Consider the following 22416-nt stretch of genomic DNA (forward strand, 5'->3'; position numbering starts at 1 on the left):
CGCGAAAAATCGAAGGATATTCCTTATTTCATAAATATGTATGCGAGAAAGATTTTAACGACCGAACAATTCTTAAGATGAACGCGCGAAACGTTATGCGGAAGTTTTATGGCACGTGTGTGTGCATGAAGCCGATTTTGTGATCCTGTTATGAATACAAACTTGCGCGTTTGTACTGTTATGAATAAATATCTGTATTATCGGCGACAACAAAAGGCGAAAAGGGTCCGGAAATTTTTTCTATTAGAAATCCTCCGGGCTCATCACTCTTCCCCAAATTAGACACCTCCTCCCGTGAAGAGGGTTACATCATAAACACCACTTGACTGTCAGTTAAAATCCCATTCTTCTAATTGCATTAACACAGACACGTGATGGACATTTTCAGCTCGAGCCACAACAAAATGTCGGTAAGTCGCCATTGTGCATAATTCAAGAGCACCCACAGTTCCTTCCGCACTTATCTCGCGAAAAATTGCCACATTTAGATGCAAATGATCCCATGCACGGCTTGTTTCGGGTTGCAATTTACGAGTATCGCCGCTCGGTCAGCTGATTTCGTCTCCTAATGTCGAAAAAATTGCCGCGATAAAAAATAATTGGTCCCTGCAACGCAGCATTACACAAAAATGAGTTAAAAACTTGCCGATCGTCCCAAATATCCTCAAGACGATGGAGGATAATTGTTTGAAAGTCAATTTGAAACCCCCAGATTAGGCACGGACAGATTGTGGTCGGTCATATCTCCTAACAGGATTGTCACCAAATTGCTTACGTAATTCGTCTCGGTATTCCTCAGATAATTGTGTCTGATATCAATCCGAAGGTACCAAAACAAAGAGTGTAATTTCAGCAGCGGCTTCCGTGGTAGATTATCAAATTATATCGATAATTTCACCTCCGCGAGCGAAATCTGTTCGGATTGCAGCCGGGCCTGTCCAATTCATAAATCAACATTTGTGTGTTAATCCTTAATTCCGCTTCAAAGTTACGATTTTAAAATAATTTGAAAATTTATCTGTATATTTTAATGTCGGGCGAAATAAATTTCGCATGAATAATGCCGTTTCTGACAAACTCGTTTTTATTTCTTCGTTTAATGTTTACTTTAATGAGGCAGAAATCTAATTCAGAATGAAAACTGAATATTTCATCCTTGTATAAAGGATGAAATGAGATTGTTGTCGCTGACGAATTGTATGGGATGTCGTAGAATGGGATAATAAATATCAATTTGTCAGGATGTTTGATTATAAAAATATGTAAAATTATGAAAATCCGATTTAGAAGCTTTCCATGTCTGTGTAAAATAAATTCAAGTGGAGTTTTGGAATAAAAGATGATTTCGAATTGTGACAAAGTTTGTTGTAGTTTCGGAAAAACCGCTCAGTTTAATAGTGTCGTACGATCCATCCGTCGAAATGTTAACAAGACCATACTGCTTTTTTGCTTAATTGTCTGTGAATCAATAAATCTCTCCTTTAGGGCGTCTTTATGGTGCATAAAAAGTTGCTGAATGAGTATCACTCTGCCATTTGCGAAATGATACAACTTCGGATGCAAAACATTAATTATCACGTCGTAATGAGCGTCCGGCTGTAAAATCTGAAATTTATGTGATGGAATAAATCTGTAATAAGGAATAATAACACCCTCTCAGTGACTGGAATCTTTGCGGTAATTAAACTCAATTACAGTGGCTGCGGAGTTTGTAATTACATTATGTTCACTTTAATCAAAGATGTCAAGATTAACATTGAAATTGTCATGATACTCAAAATAACATCGCGAAAGCAGCTGCAACTTAAAATTATTGCTTTACTGCAAGCTTTTGACACAGTAGACACTAATTCCTGATAGTGTGAATACCAGTAGCGAATAACTTGCGGCCACTAATAACAAGTTCAACGACTCGCTTCTGGTCCGAATGACACTTTGATAACACAAGTTGCAATTACCCATCACCCATCACTTTCACAAGTCGAGTAGAAAACCTCGTTCGAATGCCGCAATCTCTTGGGCAGGTCAAAAGAACAACCTGAACACATAAATAAACACCTCATTGTCTGCAAAGACTGTAATTTTTTGCTGAGTGAAGTGAACGCAGCAGGAAGGTGCGGTCAGCGAATGCAGGACGAAAAATACACGCGCGAATGCGCGATTAGAAGCTACAGGAATTTTCTTCTTTCGGGTTTACAATGTTAACAGAGTTAATAACCAACAAAATGGGATTTAATGTTACACTACGGTTAGCAATTTATCGGAAGATTAACATCTTTGACCGCAACAGAGAGATACACATGAAAAACGTAATTTGCTCCACTTTCCGATACGTCTGTACGTTCACGTAATTTGCTAACTTCCCTGCAATATATCATTAGTGTTCACCGGGTCATAAACAAAGGTAAACTTGTTTTAGTTTGTTACACAATCAGGAACTGATGATAATACATGAAGAGATAAACTTACAATACCAGCGTTGTGTGGTGTTGTGCCACCATTTGAAAGAGAAAAGTGCCGGAAAATAGCACACCTACATCATCGCAGGACACCTAGTTATTAATTTTTAATCAAACGCTTATTAGGAGCTAATATTTAATTCCTTCTGAATAAATAACAATCACGTAAACCGGTTTTCCGGTTTTTACAATCATTTAATTTGTCTGCTCATTACCATACTAATTTTCACGTTTATCGACAGTAACATCACCTGATCCTTCACAAACAACAGCGTCACCGTGAATAATTTTGCACGTTGTGTAAAACAGAAGATCGCAAACAAGTGTGTGGCTTATGTAGCTGAACTCATTTCATTAAACAATATTCTGGCCAACAAACAATCTTACTAAACGACCTTGTTGCCTCGTGGAGTTACGAGGACTATTTTTTTGGCATTTCTGAAATTTTTACTATTGTGTTGATGATTGTTATCACCTAGTTTCGTCGATTTTATTCATGACTATTGAAAATTTGCTAGATTTATAACTCTTAATTAACCCTTTTGAGTCGTTCATAAATATTAATCAGTGCTTCTGTCCTTCAGATAATCACGATTGTGATTGTTACAGTATTTTTTGTCAACATAACTGATTCAACATCAATTTCATTATAACAGATGCTGAACATGACTTCCTAGTTTAGGTATATCTTATCGACGGTGAACCAGATTTATCCTCGACATATTGACATACAGAGGCCTTATAAATGTTATTACTCCTCGAGACATTGATATTAGTGTTGATTACCCACAACTTGGTGCCGCGATAATTAATATAGCTACTGGCAGATCTTCTCTATTTAAAGGAAACGATTTAGTAGCGTTGTCAAGAAACGAAGATTTATGGAGGCTCCATAAGTAAGCAGTTACCATTCTTGTACACCAGTGGGTGAAACATGCAAATATGTCCAATTATTAAGAAAAATAAGATAATTACTCCATTAATGATTTATTTAGTCTTAAGGTAATCCTGCTAACAATTTAATTCTCCTTACGGTTCCTTTGTTCCGACAGGATAAATATTTAAACGACACATGCTAATTATCGACCAAACACAACAACAATGTAATCGTAGGGCCTTCGGTATTATCGGATTAAAAAAGCAAACATTGTTAGTAGGTCGAAAACGTCGAGGTAATAAAGTTACATCTTCAATATAACTATTTCTTCGATTTTTTTGGCGATAACACGAGTCAACTCTTTAAAGTACAACGAACTCGGTGTCGTGCCAAAGTAAAATCTGAATAAACATACAATGTAACGTTAAACTTGAAAGTAAATAACACAAAAATAGGTTAAGAAAATTTAAACAAGAGCGTGAACCGAAAGATTCCGGTTTTTGATTTTATGTGAAAAATTCAAATAAATATGTTCCTACGCACCCCATAAATCGCGCGAAATGGATTAGAAAATAAAACAGTTTCGTAATATTACGTATTCCAACAAAAAAGCCGACAATGTGATAAATCAAGGGGATTTTTGGTGGTAAGACTTAATCAAATAATGGTAAGGCGCCAGCGCCTCCGGAGTAAATTAAATGGCGCAACGACGTATTAAGGCCAGTTTGTCATGATATGAAAGCGCGGTCATAGGCCAGGTGGAAAAATTAAAAAAAATATCATCGTTTTCGATCTGGCGAATTTTTTCCATTAATTGACCCACTTTTGTTTCCTTTATTTTTAGCGATCTTGATAATTTAAATTTATACAAATAAAATCGTGAGCACCTGCATGACCAGCGGTGCCTTCATCCTGATCCACTAAATTTAAATAAAGACCCAGACCTAAATAAAACAAAGCATTGACAATAATGAATAATGATAGACTGTAAACAGGAAAGAATAACATGCATTTTGCCAACAAGAAGAAAAAATCTGTAGCAAGTCGAAATTGTATTTTGGGTTGCGTTTTCAACTCGTGTTTTTTCCATGTTGGCATCACCTCAAACTGCTCTTCCAGCTCTATATCTGGGATATTCGCCTCTCCGTGTTCACCACTGATAAACATCAATTATTCAATTAGTTCATTTAATCAGCACAGAACTGCTGACTGCCTCTTCTATTAAATTAAATCCACTGGTTAGCGTTTTACGAGCAATTTTCTTTTAGATTCTTTTTTATTGGAAGTTGCAACGTGTGATGTAGTCTTCGTGTCACTTTTCAATGCATTTAAATGAAAATTTGAGGGCAAAAACCCTCGACGAAAACAAGCTCGTTTAGAAAACATAAACAAACCGGCTAGGGTTATCAACCTCGGGATCACAGCTAATGTATGATTCGCTAACCTACAGTGGAATTAGGCACTCGGAATTATTAGATGTTATGGCGGAGTAGAACTGGGACAAGTAGATTTTTATAATTGCTCCATTTTCAACTCGCGAAAAAATGTTGAGCAAGCCGATCTGACTTTAATTAATTTTCTAGTGGACTTAGAGAAGACTCTCTGCGTGAAGGAATCTTGCAAAATTTCTCTTATCGATAATGGTCACTGTCCGACTTCGTAATGAAGAGAAACCGTTTTTGTCGCTTCTTTGATCGTTAATAAACCGTGATTTCGTCTGAGCTTTGATTATAGAAAATCGCATAATGCATATACTATCGTCTGACGACTGCTTTTTGATAAAGTGCATTGATCCGTGCTCGTTCTGTTATCAACTAATAACTAAAATTCGTTCGGGTTACTCTTTTTCACATTTGTGCCACTTTGACATGATAATTTTTCATACAGCATAATTCCATGTTTAGACACATCAAATATTTATTACTAGTATCTATTTGCTCGTCTGCAATATGTCTAAATACCCAATAATTGTGTCAACATTATTACGAACTGAATTGAGTCAGTAAAAATACATTTTTCGCAAGAATCCAAGAAACGCGCTCTTGTTTATTTTTATTTTTATTCCTTTTGATATTATAAAAACAGTGACAAAACTTCACGTTGATAACAATTTTAATGACCGCGAGTCAATTTAAATATCGTTAATAAAATACTCATTAAACATTTTTATATTACGATTTTATCTGAACCGGCATATGAAAGTTCTCTGCGGTTTCGTTCAACCTGTGATAGTAATCTCTCTTTGTGTTATTTTGTTAATTGGCTGAAAAGAAGTGGCAAGCGGCATAAAAAAATCGTGTTTTCTATTTTTCAGGCAAAGAACTTCAAAGAAGTCATCAAATTAACTATTAATTTTGGGGCTCACTTCATGTAATGGAAGACTTACCTTTTCATTGAATGTGCCCAGGGGTGGCAACTGAAACAAATTATACAACTGTATTAATTAAAATTGATGATATTAGAGTTCTTATTTTCAATTAATTATACTGCGACGTTAAGATGAAATAAAAATTAATTAATTAAGAGAGTATGGGGGTCAAATTATTTTTGGCCCCCACATATTAAATAGTACGGAGCGCCATCACGTAAATATCAGCAGAATTACATAATGTATGTACACAAATAAAACTGATATGAACTTTGTCAGTTCACAGATGGCGATAGCACCGTATTTTCTAGATTCCTGTTGGTTGCAGACCATCAGTTTAAGAAAATTATCTATTATGTCTATTAGAATAGAAAGGCAAAAGTTACAATGCGATTTAAACTTCCGTTAGTTAAAAACAAACTGCATTTCACAAGACATCAATCAGAAATATGTTTTAATGAAATAATGCAATGGTAATGGGTAAAAGTCAGTCTTTGACTGATATTTCCTGCCACAGTAATTCTCCACACTGAAACGCTATTCAGGTTAAGAGTAGGTAATCATTGAGCGCGAGGGCTGCGATCAGTTGATCGAACGTTGGAGGTAAAACAAACTTCGCTTTCTCATTAAGAGTAAGTTAAAGCGAGATTTTCGACTCAAACTATGTAAATCTATTTCGGTGGGTATCTTGATTATTTGTGGAGCAAACTAAAGTTACTGGTGCTCACTTTACGCAGAATTTCACGCAGAATCCAAAACTGTTCTGATTTTTCCCGTACGATAACAAATAACTGAATCAGAAGCGACTGGAGTTTCAGATAGTGAATTTTAAGTTCCGAAATTTTTTTCTCCATATCTCCGAAACTACGGCAGATGGAGGAATGTGTTTTTCGCCATCGTTTTGTTCGCATTTTGTTTGTTTTCCCTCTTACATTTTCAGGAAGTCGAAAATTTGATTTTTTCCGCAGATTTACGACAGGATCTGGGATTTCAATTCAATTCAATTCAGATCTGATAACAAATAACTGAGTTATGGCCGATCAAAGTTTCGGAAAGTTTATTTTCATTTTTCCTCATTTTTCGTAATTTTTAAAGTTAAATATCTCGGAAACTATTTGAGTTATTGAGATGCCGTTTTCGCCATTGTTTTTCTCGGCTTATTTTACGTTAGAAAATGTTGTCAAAAGCCCAAAATTCGCTAGTCGATTTTTCGCGAAAAAAAATCCGACTCAAACGATGAAATTTTTTAATTTTTTTTTATTTTTGGCCATAACTCGTAAACTATTTGTCCGATAGATCTCAAATTTGGCCAGTAGATAGATTTTGGGCTCCTCTTTCGTGTGATGTATAATTCAAAGCTATTAAACGTCGTTTTCATTTTGAAAACATTGATTGAAAATAACCCTAAAATGATGTTTTTAAAACAGTTTTTGGTCAATACCTCGTTTATTTAATAAGCTAACTCTACAAATTTGGGGCTCATTTTACGCAGAATGTCATGCTGAATCCAAAAACATAAAAAAATTTGAATTTTCGTTAAGAAATAAGTTATGGCCGTTTGAATTTTTGGGTTGTCGCCAGAGGGCCAAATTTTTGAAGATTCGAAACAATTCGTGCTCGATATCTCGGAAACTATTTCAGATTTTGAGATGCGGTTTGTGCCATCGTTTTTCTCGCAATTTTTTACATAAGAAATAGTTCTTTGACTTTTCAAAAGTCGAAAGTTTTTCGCGAAAATTTATGACTAAAATTATGCTAAATTTTTGAAATCGATGACTCGCTTAAGTTTTCGAGTAGATAAACTTGCGTTAGGAAAAGACTTTGTTCTTAGATTTTTCGAAAGTCGAAAATTTGATTTGCATTTGCAATTGCATTTATTTGGAAAACTGACTTAAAAACAACGTTAAAAAATGCACTTCAATGTTTTTGTTATGGAAATATGAGATTTGTTTTACCGCCATGTGCGATTAGGTATCTTGCACAACAATGATAAAATGAAAGTACAAGTGATTCAAGATTTTTCCATTTCGTTTTAGCAATTCGAGCGAGTGACGACCTTACCAAATTTCCTAATCATATTAGTCCTGCGTTGTCTGCACAATGACGAGCGCAAAATCGTGCATTATTGTAAAACTGGCCATCGAAATGTAAACAGTAAACACAATTCTGCTGATTTTCTGTTGGCCTTTTCCACTTTTTTGCTTCTTCGTTTAACCATATCGGAGTCAGCGTTGCTAATCGCAAATTGAGCATCACGAATGAAAACTGGAAGTTGACAACGAAAATTCTATTCTTTCGCCGTTACATTTAAATAATAATTTAAAAAAAATTAATGCGTGACTTCCATTTCGTTTGGCGTTCACACGTACATAAACAGGAGAACGAAAAGCCACATTTTGAAGAAAAACACCTCTCTGGGAAGCCCGAAAGTGGCGCAGAGTTTGTTAATGCCCAGAGAAATCCTAATTAACTTGCGAGCGTTTAAAGCGGCGAGGGAACTCTAATTCCTGATTTGTAAATAACGACGAACAGTAATTTGAATGAACAACGTTATTCCATCGAGATAACTTCTAATGTTTGAACAATTCATTTCACGGGAGAACAATCCCTGACCGCTGGCTTGATCGATCCTAAATTGGAAGGCTTGAGAAGGACGTACAATTGTGATATGAATGGTAGACTGTAATTACAAGCGTTTTTTGAATTATTGTAAAAGTCGTTCGGTTTTTGTACCAGGAGCCTATCAGACTATAGACAAGAACCTCATGAAATCACCATAAATTATTGCAAACGAAAGATAATAAATTATGAAAAACAACAACGATCGCATTTAAATAATCCCATAAATAATTTCATCTCAAGGTTCCTGCAACAAGTTGTTTCTGTTCAAGTCCAAGGCAGCACAGCCTTTCAATTTTCCACAATAAGTGACGTTGATTACCCCGAAATAAAACATAATCGGAAGCTTTGTCCCGACAAATACGCGCACTGGTATTAAATTAAATTAGCGATTGTTTAGAACTCAACGTAAACTTCTAATTTTACTATCTATAATAATTTTATTATCTATAATGAAGGCCGAAAACCGGCTGCTACCGTTATTATTTCATGAATACTTTCAGATGCTGGCAAGAGATGAGATGTTTGTCGAGAGGATTTATGTTAGCAAATTATTACGTTTATACTTTCAATATAATAAATGGCGACAAGCCCCTGAGAGATACGCTGCGCAAACATTTTAATTTTACAATGACGTGAGTTATTTTCCTTAAACTTTGCAAATATAGAAAGGATGTGCGGCCTCTGCAATTTGCAATGTGGTGGTAGCCCTGTGTCTTGGCGGTTCCAGTCCACCCGTCCATTGTCTAATTTCCCCAAACTTTGCAGAGACAATTTGCTTAATGCAACTTTACGCTAAAAGCCACTTTAGCATAACAATTTTATTTAATGACGGGTTGCGCATCCAGACACCTCACAGCAATTTACTAAGTGACTTCACATGTGATCATGCAGCGACTCTATAAAATTAATTTTCAAACTGAAGAAATTCAATGAAAATAAAGTGCCACCTACTACAGTAATTATCGAAATTTCGTTTCCACTCTCGCCACGTGTTTGGTGTCAAAGTCAACTTATTAAACGCATTAAAACCTGCGCATGTGCACTGCGAACAAATGTCAACGATTTATCTAGTTGTTTCGAAGGAAGTTAAAAAGTTACAGCGCTGAATCCAGTGATAGTTTCGCGGGATTAAGGTGAGCGAAATTGTTTTTTTGTAAAAGTCCGGGATTAGTTTCCTCCGGAAATGTTTCCGGCAGTTCGAATTTTCCCATACTAACAACGCAAACTCTAATGATTTCATAATGTAAATTAGGTATTTACAAACTGAGTCGTACTTTGAACGAAATGTACACCGCGAAAGACAAACGAGTAAGATAATTGGGTCTATTTTGCATGGACGTTTCGAATTCGTAATCTATTTTTATGTCCCTAAAGCAATAAAAGTTTCGCTGGAAAATGAGTGCACGCGAACATGCAAAATGCAGCCCAAAAAACGGTTCAAATCCCAATTACAATAACGAGCCAATTTCGATAACAAAAAATAGAAAGTACGAATTCATCGAAAATTATTGCTCAATCGTAAAAATACTAATCGAGTAATGAGCTTATTAGTTGGGTCAAAGTACTGACATTATACGTGAGCATTTTTACCTTACACAGGTAAACATGTTATTACACTTGATAGTTATTATTAATACATTCCTCCACTCACCAAGAAATTTGTTATAATTTTCAAGTGAAAGTAAATCATTTCCTTTATGTCCACACAAATGAGAATGAGTTTATTACTAGTCGCCCAAAATTGCATCCCATTATTCAATTCATTACACCACAAAATGCCCCTTATGGGTTCAGTGCGTACGCAGCACGTGCTTTCAGTTTCTTTCAGATTTCTTATGCATGCAAATTCTGTAACGAAAATTACAAAAATATGACCTTTTATCACATTAATGCAAGATATACAAAAAGGACTTTGTCGCTCTTTCATTTGAAGAAGCATTGTTTTGATTAGAATGAAAACAAACTACTAAATCTTGATCTTTGGATTAGATGAGATAAAGGACTTACATGCTAAAGCCAAAAATTTCCTGCAAGTTCGGCAGCAATAAAATCAATCGTTGCAGTTTTCGGAGCGATAGGAATGTATTAATTTCTATTAATAATAATCATGAGACATAATAAATCTGCTTCCGAGCCACTTTGAGTGATAAGTGACCTTACCATGTGCCAAATGCCATCTGTGTGACCTTTGAAATTGTAAATTTTACTTGAGCACATAATCCGGCACTAAAAATGTTGCAGTGTAATGAGTAATAATCTTTCGATAAACAAACTTTTATCTAGAGCAGCAATTTTAGACAAGACGTAGTCATATTGTGGTTTTAAATAAAATCGTGCACTTGTCAGATTTTGATGCCTGTGCCAACCATCGCGGATGATTTAATGTAAGCGTACGTCATCACTAACATATTTCTTCTGTTTTTTCATGTTTGACTAAAATATCGCCTCCCACGTCTAGAAAAAAAAAAACAATCAATAGATTCGGCCTTTTAACCTTTGTAAGACATTGGTCTTGGTGATGAATTGGCAAATTGCCCACACAAACGTCAATTTTAGTTGAAATAATTACAATAAAAAAACTAAGAATTCCACTTTTAGTTCAACAAACATGTTTAACAACTATGTTCTCGGATTACGATAACAGTTAAAGGCGAACGTAACTTTACTATTGTTGAAATTAAACTCAATTATGTTAGACTGTGTAAAAATGGGAACATTTTCACTTTCAGCCATCAGTCAGTAAAGCAACCTTTCGAGAGTCCCATATCGATTTCGGAGCTTCTCCTTTAGAAAAAGTGCAAGAAATCAAGACGAAAGCCGTCGTTGAAGAGGCCTCACCGAAATTAAATGAAAAAACGAAACACAAAGGCGAACAATAGAGCGAATCTTACAATGGCCAGTAATTTGTGATTACAATACGAACTTTCCGAGTCGAAAAGTGCCCACAGGAAAAAAATTGCAGCGTGCTGCCGTGTTAAAGAACAATAAAAACAAGTTTTTAAAGAGAAAATAAAACCACCCCGGAAATTTATCGTCGCGAAAAAGCTGGTAGGTGTGTTATAAATCAGTTTTTCACGGAACATGGCAGTAAGAATGACTTGTTTTCCTGCATGGTAGGTGAAAATGATGGAGAATATGCAAGGACTGGAGGAGCCGGAATGGATTTTGGATAGTACGGGATCCGGGCCGCTGTACTGGAGGCGGGACTGTTCTGATCAAAATTCCAGGTAAGAATCAAAATTATTCGAACGGCCACCTCCCCTTGCTGGCCCCCGAACGTTTCACAGCGGCTTTTGTCGAATACAAAAAAACCTCGAGATTTTGAAGTAGCTGCGGAGCGATATTTGCGCGACCCTCCATTCCTTTCATAAGTCTGAGATTCTTTCTCGCAACAAATTTGATATTTGGAAGGTGGTGAGACGCCTTTAAAAACTTCTGAGATGAAATATAAAGAATGTTGTTTTTTATATTCGGCAGAAACTTGGTTCGTAACTATTACGTAAATGTAAATTCCGTAAAGTTTGTATAAGAACATTACGAACAACACCATTTCCATAAGACATAAAGATAAAAGGACGTATAAATACGTTTCCAAATAAGAAAGTTACGATTTACGGCCGCATACATATTGATAGCGATGGGGTAAGCAAATCGATCAGAATCGGAGATTTTATACTCCACTTAGAACAGAATTTTTCTTTTCAGAGTGAAATTTCGGTTCGACGTCGAAGTGAAAGAGTTCCACCGCAGCGCCCATGAACTCGACGACGACGAATGGTCCCGCTGCCCAGAAACTACAACTTTAACCATGGGCCTGACGTGCATCTTTTGCATAGCAGTAACTGTTATGCTACCGTGGTACATCATGATCGGCACTAATTGAACCTTGCGTTTCGTACTTGCCATCTGTGATTATCTGACCGATAGAACTTTGAACTTTTAACTCTTAAAGGTCAGGTGGTGATTGTGATATTAAATATTTATTTAAAGTATTAGGTACATGCGAAGTTGTGTAAGTTGCTGCGCTTCATTAAACTGGAGAATGCTGATATTTTATTGAAACGAACTTGTTTGATAAAAGGTTTTTGTAATTGGAACAAGTCTAATGATGTTGTTTTGAAAGAGAAGTTCAAAAGTGTGTGACGTAAAACGAGCTCGTTTGTACGGGCAGCGGCTGCCATGGAAAAGCCAGAAATGATCAGGAACATTGGATTATTAATTTTGTGGCCTGTAAACAGAAATGGGGGCGTTGAACAAGTTGTAACACTTTATCCTTTCTTTCGCTTCTAATTCGGCGATTTTTTCCCTTTTAATCGTCGAGCAACATTCATCTTTTCTTTGTGTTTGGCGATTATAATATCAGATAAGACCTCCGATTCCCGTTTGATAGAAGCACTATATCATAAAGTCACGATAGCACTTCGAAAAGTGACACGTTCAATAATAACATATGACTTGAACCACGGACCTGCAAATTCCCACAGCCGCTTCTTGACTATCTTCCTTTCCAACGATCGCTTATCACAGCCTCATTATTAATTAATTTTTCTAGAAACTGATGATTAATTAGGTTGGCCGCCAACGACTGCAAATTGAGAACAGCGACCGAGTCGATGAATAAACTTTGATGAAGACGTCCCGTTTGATTGATGGTGGACTTTATGAAGCAGAAAAAATGTCAATATTGGTGACAACGACGCTTAACTAAACGCTGTTAAAAGTTAATGCACTCCAAGGTCTAAATGTCTTTAATTATAAGTTGTTGATTGTTTTATTCGTTTGGCTAATCGTGGCGCAAGTTCATGGCCACTTACAGGCGGATTGTTCTTACATAATTCATGTGTGGGAGGGTAACTTACGCATGAAAGGCAACAGAACTAAACGAGGATTTTTTTAAGGACGATCGTTCATATTTGGACAAGCAAAATCATCTATTATTCTCAAGCGGCTTTCCATTGAATTTACCGATGCGGTTGTTAACATTGTGTGTTAAACAGTTCGTGACAACTGTGGATGGACTCTGCGAGTTAATGGACGCAAAAATCATTACATGAAAAGAAAAGTCATATCAAATCATAGAGGGAATTTTTCCGTATGTGATCGATCGGTAGCAGCGCTACCAACTTGTCCAACTTCTTGCCGCCGGCATATTCGAATTTCGAAGCGCTGCAGTTGAAAGGAAATTGAGAGGGAAAGTCGTTCTTCGAAAAACCGGGAAATACAATACTCCCCAGGAGGATAGACCCGAAAAATCAAAACTACCAAACGCAAATACAGTTTAGCATGTCCAAAATTGGCGTTTAGCTGGAATCATGCATTAAATATAAATCCCGGCCCGACAGACAACATTTATCAAACAGATCGTGATTAAAACGAATCGATAGACGAAACAAAATCATAAAATTTAAACGGAAATGCGAAATGACGAGTGCTCTGTTGAATTGTTTGGTAGTTGCAGTGCAAAAAATAAATGAACAAAGTTTAAAAACTGTCCGATCCCATCACGTCGAAATTCCGGTCGTTTTGGAAAAGTCCACCGCTCAAATCCTAATCTCGCTGATCTAGATTAGGAAGCCCTTCAACCCTAAATCTATTTTATTACGTTAGCAGCAACGATGCACTGCAAATCCTCCCCAATCCCGACATAATAACCCACGTCCCACACTGTTTTAATTCACCAGTTCCATGCGAATTTCCCAATTTGACTGAAAATTACTGCTTGATGCAAATAATGAAAAACTAGAAATACAGCAGCAGAGTTTTTAGAGGGTAATTGCGGTTTCCGCATTTAATCTTTGATCTCGGTAATTTCCGGAATTTAACAGGAACATCTCGTTTCGAGGTCAGGGTACTTGTAAGTTTTCCGAGATTATCAACGTTAATTAATTCAGACATCAAATCGATAATCTAACGAGCTCACAGGGTTAAGGCTGAACAATCGTTTACGGGAGATCAATAGAATATTAATTTGTCTATGTAGCTTCACGCATAACAATTACCTTACCTATATCTTCATTTAAGTGTTGAAAGTTTGTGCCGGTGGGAATCATTGGGGAATTAGCACAGCACTTTATCGATAGTAAAATTATACCGATCTCTTTGATTAATACTCTGTCGATCTTAATAATATAAGACCGTCCAATCTAGGCGTTCATTTTTAACATTAAATTACGCGGAACTAATGGGGATAACGTCTTGATGGAATATCCCAAGTTTAAATGCAATTCGGAAGCCCAAAATTAATGATAACTCGGATGAACTAGCAAAAGAAGCTCTCGCCGGCGATGAGGCAAGGAAAGAGACTATGTATTCGTTTTTCTGACGCTTCTATCGATCGCGATGTACTTAATCACGACAACTTCCACGACCGTCATTATTATCCTCGCAAATTTATAAACTCGTAAGTTGATCCCAAAGAAAAACAACAAATTGGAAGTTTTCAACAAAAACCAACAAAGTTTTTCCATTACATTAAGGAAGTTCGAAGATTTTCCCATTTCTAATACCTTACACCGCCGAAAAACTTACAAATTCACAAGGCGAATTTCGAAGGTTTAAATTATAATATAAACATGAAACCGCAATCCTTTCCTTAGGGAACTGAAACATCTTGAGGTGGGATAGCCAGGCTGCCGCTAATAATTCAATAATTCCGCAGCAGGAACGGAATGGAAATTGAATTGGACGGAAGCAGAAATTTTTAACGTATGAGCGAAAAACTACCAACACACCGTCGTTGTTAGAACACAATGGAACAAAATCCGCCATGATTACATAATGAAACGATATCATTTTGTTCTCCGAGCTCATAAATATGTAATTAGTAATTTGTCGCTAGGTTTATGGCGAACAGCCGCAGAATACTTGGAATAATCACATAATGGAAAATCTTCCATTTAATTACAGCGGTAGGTGTGCAATGCTTATGATTACATGGTCCTATTATACAATTTGTCACCAGATCAAGGACGATCCGTCCCTTCATTCCTACGTTATTATTTCTCCGAGAGTTGGACAGCTGTTCGCACCGTTCGCTTTCCTGCAAATAGATCGACCTTTTCGCCGGTTCGCTTTTCCTCCTTTTTATGTAATGCAATATTCGCAATGGCTTTCTAAGGATGTTATAACCCACTTCGAGGGATAGAGAGACGATAAGGATAAACGATTCCTACCGCGTTTTAGTCCTGGATTAATCCACGAGAAGGGAAATGCAGAGATTTCCACCGAAACTAAAAATAATCAACAGATTATTTTTATTCCACTTAAATCCGATCTCGGCTAATGCCTCCGGTTCTTGTGGATTTTTTCTAGTTGGAAGTTCGCGTGTCTTGCTCGTCCCCTTTTTATTTAGCCGTCATTCCCGACAGCTGCTTATTGTAAATATGTGTAAATATTTTATTTGTGTTTATTTTTGGAAGCGGCACGTGGATGTGATCGCGAATTTATCAACAGCGAAGCCTGACGAACAATAATTTAATAAATGTCTAAATTAAGAATCTAAACGTTTTTTGATACTTTAAACTTGCGCGGCTTCCAAAAATATGCGAAATTTTCCTCCGACTGAACAGCTGTTGCTAATTTTCGACTATTCCTGGCCTTGGCAATCTGCACGTCATAATTAACAATAGGCACATAGATAGTCGACCGTGACTTTGCTACACCTCAGCCACTGCCTAGCGACACACAGTCTACTCCTCATTTATTTTGAATACCGCATTTCAAGGTCATAATTTGTGACAGTTGTGGTGGTCTACGACAAATTTAAGAGGATTTATGTATTGAAAACAATCACGAACATGTCTTTGGGTGTTCCAGTACTCGTTTATGTTCAATTCAAGAGATAAATCTTCTCAAATTGGCCGTAGAGCTCCACAATTTTCACAAATTTTGACCTTGAAATGCGGTATTCAAAATAAATGAGGAGTAGCAAGTCTAGCACGGATAGCTGTGCATAAAGTCACGCTTTTTCTTGACCACCATATTAGCACACATTATGGTAATTAGCGGCAGCAATCTAACTGTGAATGTACGCGTAAATTAAATATTTAAACCGGAAATGACAAATTTACCATTCATTTTGTGCAACGACAGGAGGAAATTAGCATGCGGATAACAGTATTGGACACAATTTACATGAAAATGTGTACCTTGTTAACATCGCCGTGCAAGTTGGGCGAATTTCAAAAAGATGCTTATCGGGCCCTGCCGAACCAAACACGTCTTGAGCTAAAAGCAGCGGTGAAGGGCCAAAGACAAATGGTCGGTTTTGGCTGCTTTAATTAAGAAGCAGTTATTTTTATTCTCGCACGTCAACATCGATCACTCTGCCGGCAATTGCTGGCAAAACTCCTAATTCCGATTATTTATGTAATATGGTGAGCAAATTGTTTCGACCATTCGGGAATCCTCGTCAGAGGCGGATGACGAACTCAAAACGAAGAATCTTAAGATTTTAATATTAGTATCCACTTTTTAGCCTCACCAGAACTTAATCCGGCTCTGATCCTCGTCAATCCCAAAATAAACCCTAAGTTTAATTTCGGCACTGGCAATATTCTTAAGCACTTTCCCCAGTTCGTGGAAAATAAAATAATTATTGTAGTTATTTGTATCGTCTTTCCGCCTCTCGAAATTTCACCACTAATGAACGAGCTTCATTTCATCATCTGCGCAAATATCAAAAAAACAGAAAGAGCTTGTTACTTGAATTGAATTCCCTTCAGGAATCTTACACAATACGAGCGTAATTCCGTCGAAATTATTTCAATATTTGAAGGGCCCTGACGGAATCGATTCGTCTGACTTAAATAGCACAATTTAATTAAGGTGACTTTATTAGAATTTCGAGAATTGAAATATATTTCGGGCCTCTCCGCTGTTTATTTGTCTTTTAATTTTCATAACATCACATCTTATCTTGAAGTGGCATCGTTACTTTTTACGTCATGCTATTCACAGTTCACCCTCAGTTAATTAATTATACACACAGGCTGAATGAGCAGTAACATTAATCTTAAAAAATGCTAAGTAAACAACAATGAGCCGAGAAAATCTTCAAGTTTTTCTTTGTTTATTGTCTACCCTTTCGAGGAGTCAAGGGACACAGCTGTTCTACAACTTACTCGAAACTTACATACTTAAGAGAATAGGGTAAATGCATGATGTTGTTTCTCGGAGTAATTGTTATGGAAATGTAGCGAGGTTGTGTCATCGACGTGGTTAATTCTAAGAAACGAAACAATGCATGCTTTCATAATTGAACCAGTCGGTGTATTAATGCGGATGGAAATTAGAAACATGTTTATCTTTATTATAGATCATTTTACGCAGAATTTTCCGCAGATTCGAAATCTGGGGTTGAAATTCAGATCAGACAACAAATAACTAAGTTGTGGCTGATCAAAGTTTCGGATAGTTGATTTTCATTTCACTAATTTTTAAAGGTAAAAATCTCGGAAACTATTACAGGTATATTTAACGTAAGAAAAAGTTCTCAAAATCCCAAAATTTGATAGTCGATTCTTAACTTATTTGGGTTTATTTTACGCAGAATGTCTCTCTGAATCCAAAACCCCGAGAATTTTTAATTTTCGTCAACAAATAACTGAGTTATGGCTGTTTGAATCCAAAAATTTGATAATTTTTTAAAATTTGTCAATAAATAACCGAGTTATGGCCGTTTGAAATTTTGGGTTGTCGCCAGAGGGTCAAATTTTCGAAGGTTCGAAACAATTCATGCTCGATATCTCGGAAACTATTCCAGATATTGGAATGCGGTTTGCGGCATCGTTTTTCTCGCGATTTTTTACATAAGAAATCGTTTTTAGATTTTCCAATAGTCGAAATTTGCAAATTTTTGCGAAAATTCATGATTAAAACTATACCAAATTTCTCATATCAATATCTCGCTTATTTTTTAGAATAAACTTGAGTAATTATACATCAGTAAACGCAGAATTTTACGCAGATTCCAAATCTGGGATTTAAATTCAGATCCGACAATAAATAACTGAGTTATGGCCGATCAAAGTTTCGGATAGTTGATTTTCATTTTTTCTCATTTTTCCCAATTTTCAAAGTTAAATATCTCGGAAACTATTAGAGATATTGAGATGCGGTTTGCGCCATCGTTTTTCTCGGCTCATTTTACGTTAGAAAAAGTGCTTAAAAGCCCAAAATTCGATAGTCGATTTTTCGCGAAAAAAAATTGCGACTCAAACGATGAAAATTTTTCATTTTTTTTAATTTTTGGCCATAACTCGCAAACTACTTGTCCTATAGGTCTCAAATTTGGCCAGTAGATAGATTTTAAGCTCCTCTTTCAACTGATGCATAATTCAATGCTATTAAACGTCATTTTCATTTTGAAAACATTGATTGAAAATCACCCTTAAATGATGTTTTCAAAACAGTTTTTGGCCAATACCTCGTTTATTTATTAAGCAAACTAAACAAATTTGGGTCTCATTTTACGCAGAATTTCACGCTGAATCCAAAAATATGATAATTTTTTAAAATTTGTCAATAAATAACCGAGTTATGGCCGTTTGAAATTTTGGGTTGTCGCCAGAGGGTCAAATTTTCGAAGGTTCGAAACAATTCATGCTCGATATCTCGGAAACTATTCCAGATATTGGAATGCGGTTTGCGGCATCGTTTTTCTCGCGATTTTTTACATAAGAAATGGTTTTTAGATTTTCCAATAGTCGAAATTTGCAAATTATCGCGAAAATTCATGATTAAAACTATACCAAATTTCTCATATCGATATCTCGCCTATTTTTAGAGTAAACTTGAGTTATTATACATCACTGAACGCAGAATTTTACGCAGATTCCAAATCTGGGATTTAAATTCAGATCCGACAATAAATAACTGAGTTATGGCCGATCAAAGTTTCGGATAGTTGATTTTCATTTTTTCTCATTTTTCCCAATTTTCAAAGTTAAATATCTCGGAAACTATTAGAGATATTGAGATGCGGTTTGCGCCATCGTTTTTCTCGGCTCATTTTACGTTAGAAAAAGTGCTTAAAAGCCCAAAATTCGATAGTCGATTTTTCGCGAAAAAAAATTGCGACTCAAACGATGAAAATTTTTCATTTTTTTTAATTTTTGGCCATAACTCGCAAACTACTTGTCCTATAGGTCTCAAATTTGGCCAGTGGATAGATTTTAAGCTCCTCTTTCAACTGATGCATAATTCAATGCTATTAAACGTCATTTTCATTTTGAAAACATTGATTGAAAATCACCCTTAAATGATGTTTTCAAAACAGTTTTTGGCCAATACCTCGTTTATTTATTAAGCAAACTAAACAAATTTGGGTCTCATTTTACGCAGAATTTCACGCTGAATCCAAAAATATGATAATTTTTTAAAATTTGTCAATAAATAACTGAGTTATGGCCGTTTGAAATTTTGGGTTGTCGCCAGAGGGTCAAATTTTCGAAGGTTCGAAACAATTCATGCTCGATATCTCGGAAACTATTCCAGATATTGGAATGCGGTTTGCGGCATCGTTTTTCTCGCGATTTTTTACATAAGAAATGGTTTTTAGATTTTCCAATAGTCGAAATTTGCAAATTTTCGCGAAAATTCATGATTAAAACTATACCAAATTTCTCATATCGATATCTCGCCTATTTTTTAGAGTAAACTTGAGTTATTATACATCACTGAACGCAGAATTTTACGCAGATTCCAAATCTGGGATTTAAATTCAGATCCGACTACAAATAACTGAGTTATGGCCGATCAAAGTTTCGGATAGTTGATTTTCATTTTTTCTCATTTTTCCCAATTTTCAAAGTTAAATATCTCGGAAACTATTAGAGATATTGAGATGCGGTTTGCGCCATCGTTTTTCTCGGCTCATTTTACGTTAGAAAAAGTGCTTAAAAGCCCAAAATTCGATAGTCGATTTTTCGCGAAAAAAAATTGCGACTCAAACGATGAAAATTTTTCATTTTTTTTAATTTTTGGCCATAACTCGCAAACTACTTGTCCTATAGGTCTCAAATTTGGCCAGTGGATAGATTTTAAGCTCCTCTTTCAACTGATGCATAATTCAATGCTATTAAACGTCATTTTCATTTTGAAAACATTGATTGAAAATCACCCTAAAATGATGTTTTCAAAACAGTTTTTGGCCAATACCTCGTTTATTTATTAAGCAAACTAAACAAATTTGGGTCTCATTTTACGCAGAATTTCACGCTGAATCCAAAAATATGATAATTTTTTAAAATTTGTCAATAAATAACTGAGTTATGGCCGTTTGAAATTTTGGGTTGTCGCCAGAGGGTCAAATTTTCGAAGGTTCGAAACAATTCATGCTCGATATCTCGGAAACTATTCCAGATATTGGAATGCGGTTTGCGGCATCGTTTTTCTCGCGATTTTTTACATAAGAAATGGTTTTTAGATTTTCCAATAGTCGAAATTTGCAAATTTTCGCGAAAATTCATGATTAAAACTATACCAAATTTCTCATATCAATATCTCGCTTATTTTTTAGAGTAAACTTGAGTAATTATACATCAGTAAACGCAGAATTTTACGCAGATTCCAAATCTGGGACTTAAATTCAGATCCGACAATAAATAACTGAGTTATGGCCGATCAAAGTTTCGGATAGTTGATTTTCATTTTTTCTCATTTTTCCCAATTTTCAAAGTTAAATATCTCGGAAACTATTAGAGATATTGAGATGCGGTTTGCGCCATCGTTTTTCTCGGCTCATTTTACGTTAGAAAAAGTGCTTAAAAGCCCAAAATTCGATAGTCGATTTTTCGCGAAAAAAAATTGCGACTCAAACGATGAAAATTTTTCATTTTTTTTAATTTTTGGCCATAACTCGCAAACTACTTGTCCTATAGGTCTCAAATTTGGCCAGTGGATAGATTTTAAGCTCCTCTTTCAACTGATGCATAATTCAATGCTATTAAACGTCATTTTCATTTTGAAAACATTGATTGAAAATCACCCTAAAATGATGTTTTCAAAACAGTTTTTGGCCAATACCTCGTTTATTTATTAAGCAAACTAAACAAATTTGGGTCTCATTTTACGCAGAATTTCACGCTGAATCCAAAAATATGATAATTTTTTAAAATTTGTCAATAAATAACTGAGTTATGGCCGTTTGAAATTTTGGGTTGTCGCCAGAGGGTCAAATTTTCGAAGGTTCGAAACAATTCATGCTCGATATCTCGGAAACTATTCCAGATATTGGAATGCGGTTTGCGGCATCGTTTTTCTCGCGATTTTTTACATAAGAAATGGTTTTTAGATTTTCCAATGGTCGAAATTTGCAAATTTTCGCGAAAATTCATGATTAAAACTATACCAAATTTTTCATATCAATATCTCGCTTATTTTTTAGAGTAAACTTGAGTAATTATACATCAGTAAACGCAGAATTTTACGCAGATTCCAAATCTGGGATTTAAATTCAGATCCGACAATAAATAACTGAGTTATGGCCGATCAAAGTTTCGGATAGTTGATTTTCATTTTTTCTCATTTTTCCCAATTTTCAAAGTTAAATATCTCGGAAACTATTAGAGATATTGAGATGCGGTTTGCGCCATCGTTTTTCTCGGCTCATTTTACGTTGGAAAAAGTGCTTAAAAGCCCAAAATTCGATAGTCGATTTTTCGCGAAAAAAAATTGCGACTCAAACGATGAAAATTTTTCATTTTTTTTAATTTTTGGCCATAACTCGCAAACTACTTGTCCTATAGGTCTCAAATTTGGCCAGTAGATAGATTTTAAGCTCCTCTTTCGACTGATGTATAATTCAAAGCTATTAAACGTCGTTTTCATTTTAAAAACATTGATTGAAAATCACCCTAAAATGATGTTTTCAAAACAGTTTTTGGCCAATACCTCGTTTATTTATTAAGCAAACTCAACAAATTTGGGTCTCATTTTACGCAGAATTTCACGCTGAATCCAAAAATAAGATAATTTTTTAAAATTTGTCAATAAATAACTGAGTTATGGCCGTTTGAAATTTTGGGTTGTCGCCAGAGGGTCAAATTTTCGAAGGTTCGAAACAATTCATGCTCGATATCTCGGAAACT

General features: G+C 35.7%; 2 protein-coding genes across 4 annotated transcripts in view; one reads left to right on the forward strand and one right to left on the reverse strand.

The window, feature by feature from the left end:
* The window catches only part of Sesn (Sestrin), a 103104-nt gene that overhangs the window by 58556 nt on the left and 22132 nt on the right, over nucleotides 1-22416 (reverse strand). Inside the window, exon 4 of the mRNA XM_088050876.1 lies at nucleotides 5723-5752. Within this exon, the coding sequence (XP_087907002.1) occupies nucleotides 5723-5752 (30 nt within the window). The remainder of the gene's footprint in view (nucleotides 1-5722; nucleotides 5753-22416) is intronic.
* Nucleotides 9056-12388, forward strand: LOC148179802 (uncharacterized). 3 transcript variants are annotated; one of them, XM_088050880.1, is made up of 4 exons: nucleotides 9056-9459; nucleotides 11056-11378; nucleotides 11444-11553; nucleotides 12032-12388. In XM_088050880.1, the coding sequence occupies exons 3-4, from the start codon at nucleotides 11450-11452 to the stop codon at nucleotides 12207-12209; spliced, it is 282 nt and encodes a 93-aa protein (XP_087907006.1). In that variant the 5' UTR covers nucleotides 9056-9459; nucleotides 11056-11378; nucleotides 11444-11449; the 3' UTR covers nucleotides 12210-12388. The 3 variants fall into 3 exon arrangements, with proteins under 3 accessions (XP_087907006.1, XP_087907005.1, XP_087907007.1); XM_088050879.1 differs by having other exon boundaries at nucleotides 9061-9459; nucleotides 11056-11374; XM_088050881.1 differs by lacking the exon at nucleotides 9056-9459 and adding an exon at nucleotides 10586-10710 and having other exon boundaries at nucleotides 11056-11374.

This window comes from Gnatocerus cornutus, chromosome 2 (genome assembly GCF_029298725.1).
Source record: "Gnatocerus cornutus isolate USDA-ARS CGAHR chromosome 2, icGnaCorn1.1, whole genome shotgun sequence".
Lineage (NCBI taxonomy): Eukaryota > Metazoa > Arthropoda > Insecta > Coleoptera > Tenebrionidae > Gnatocerus > Gnatocerus cornutus.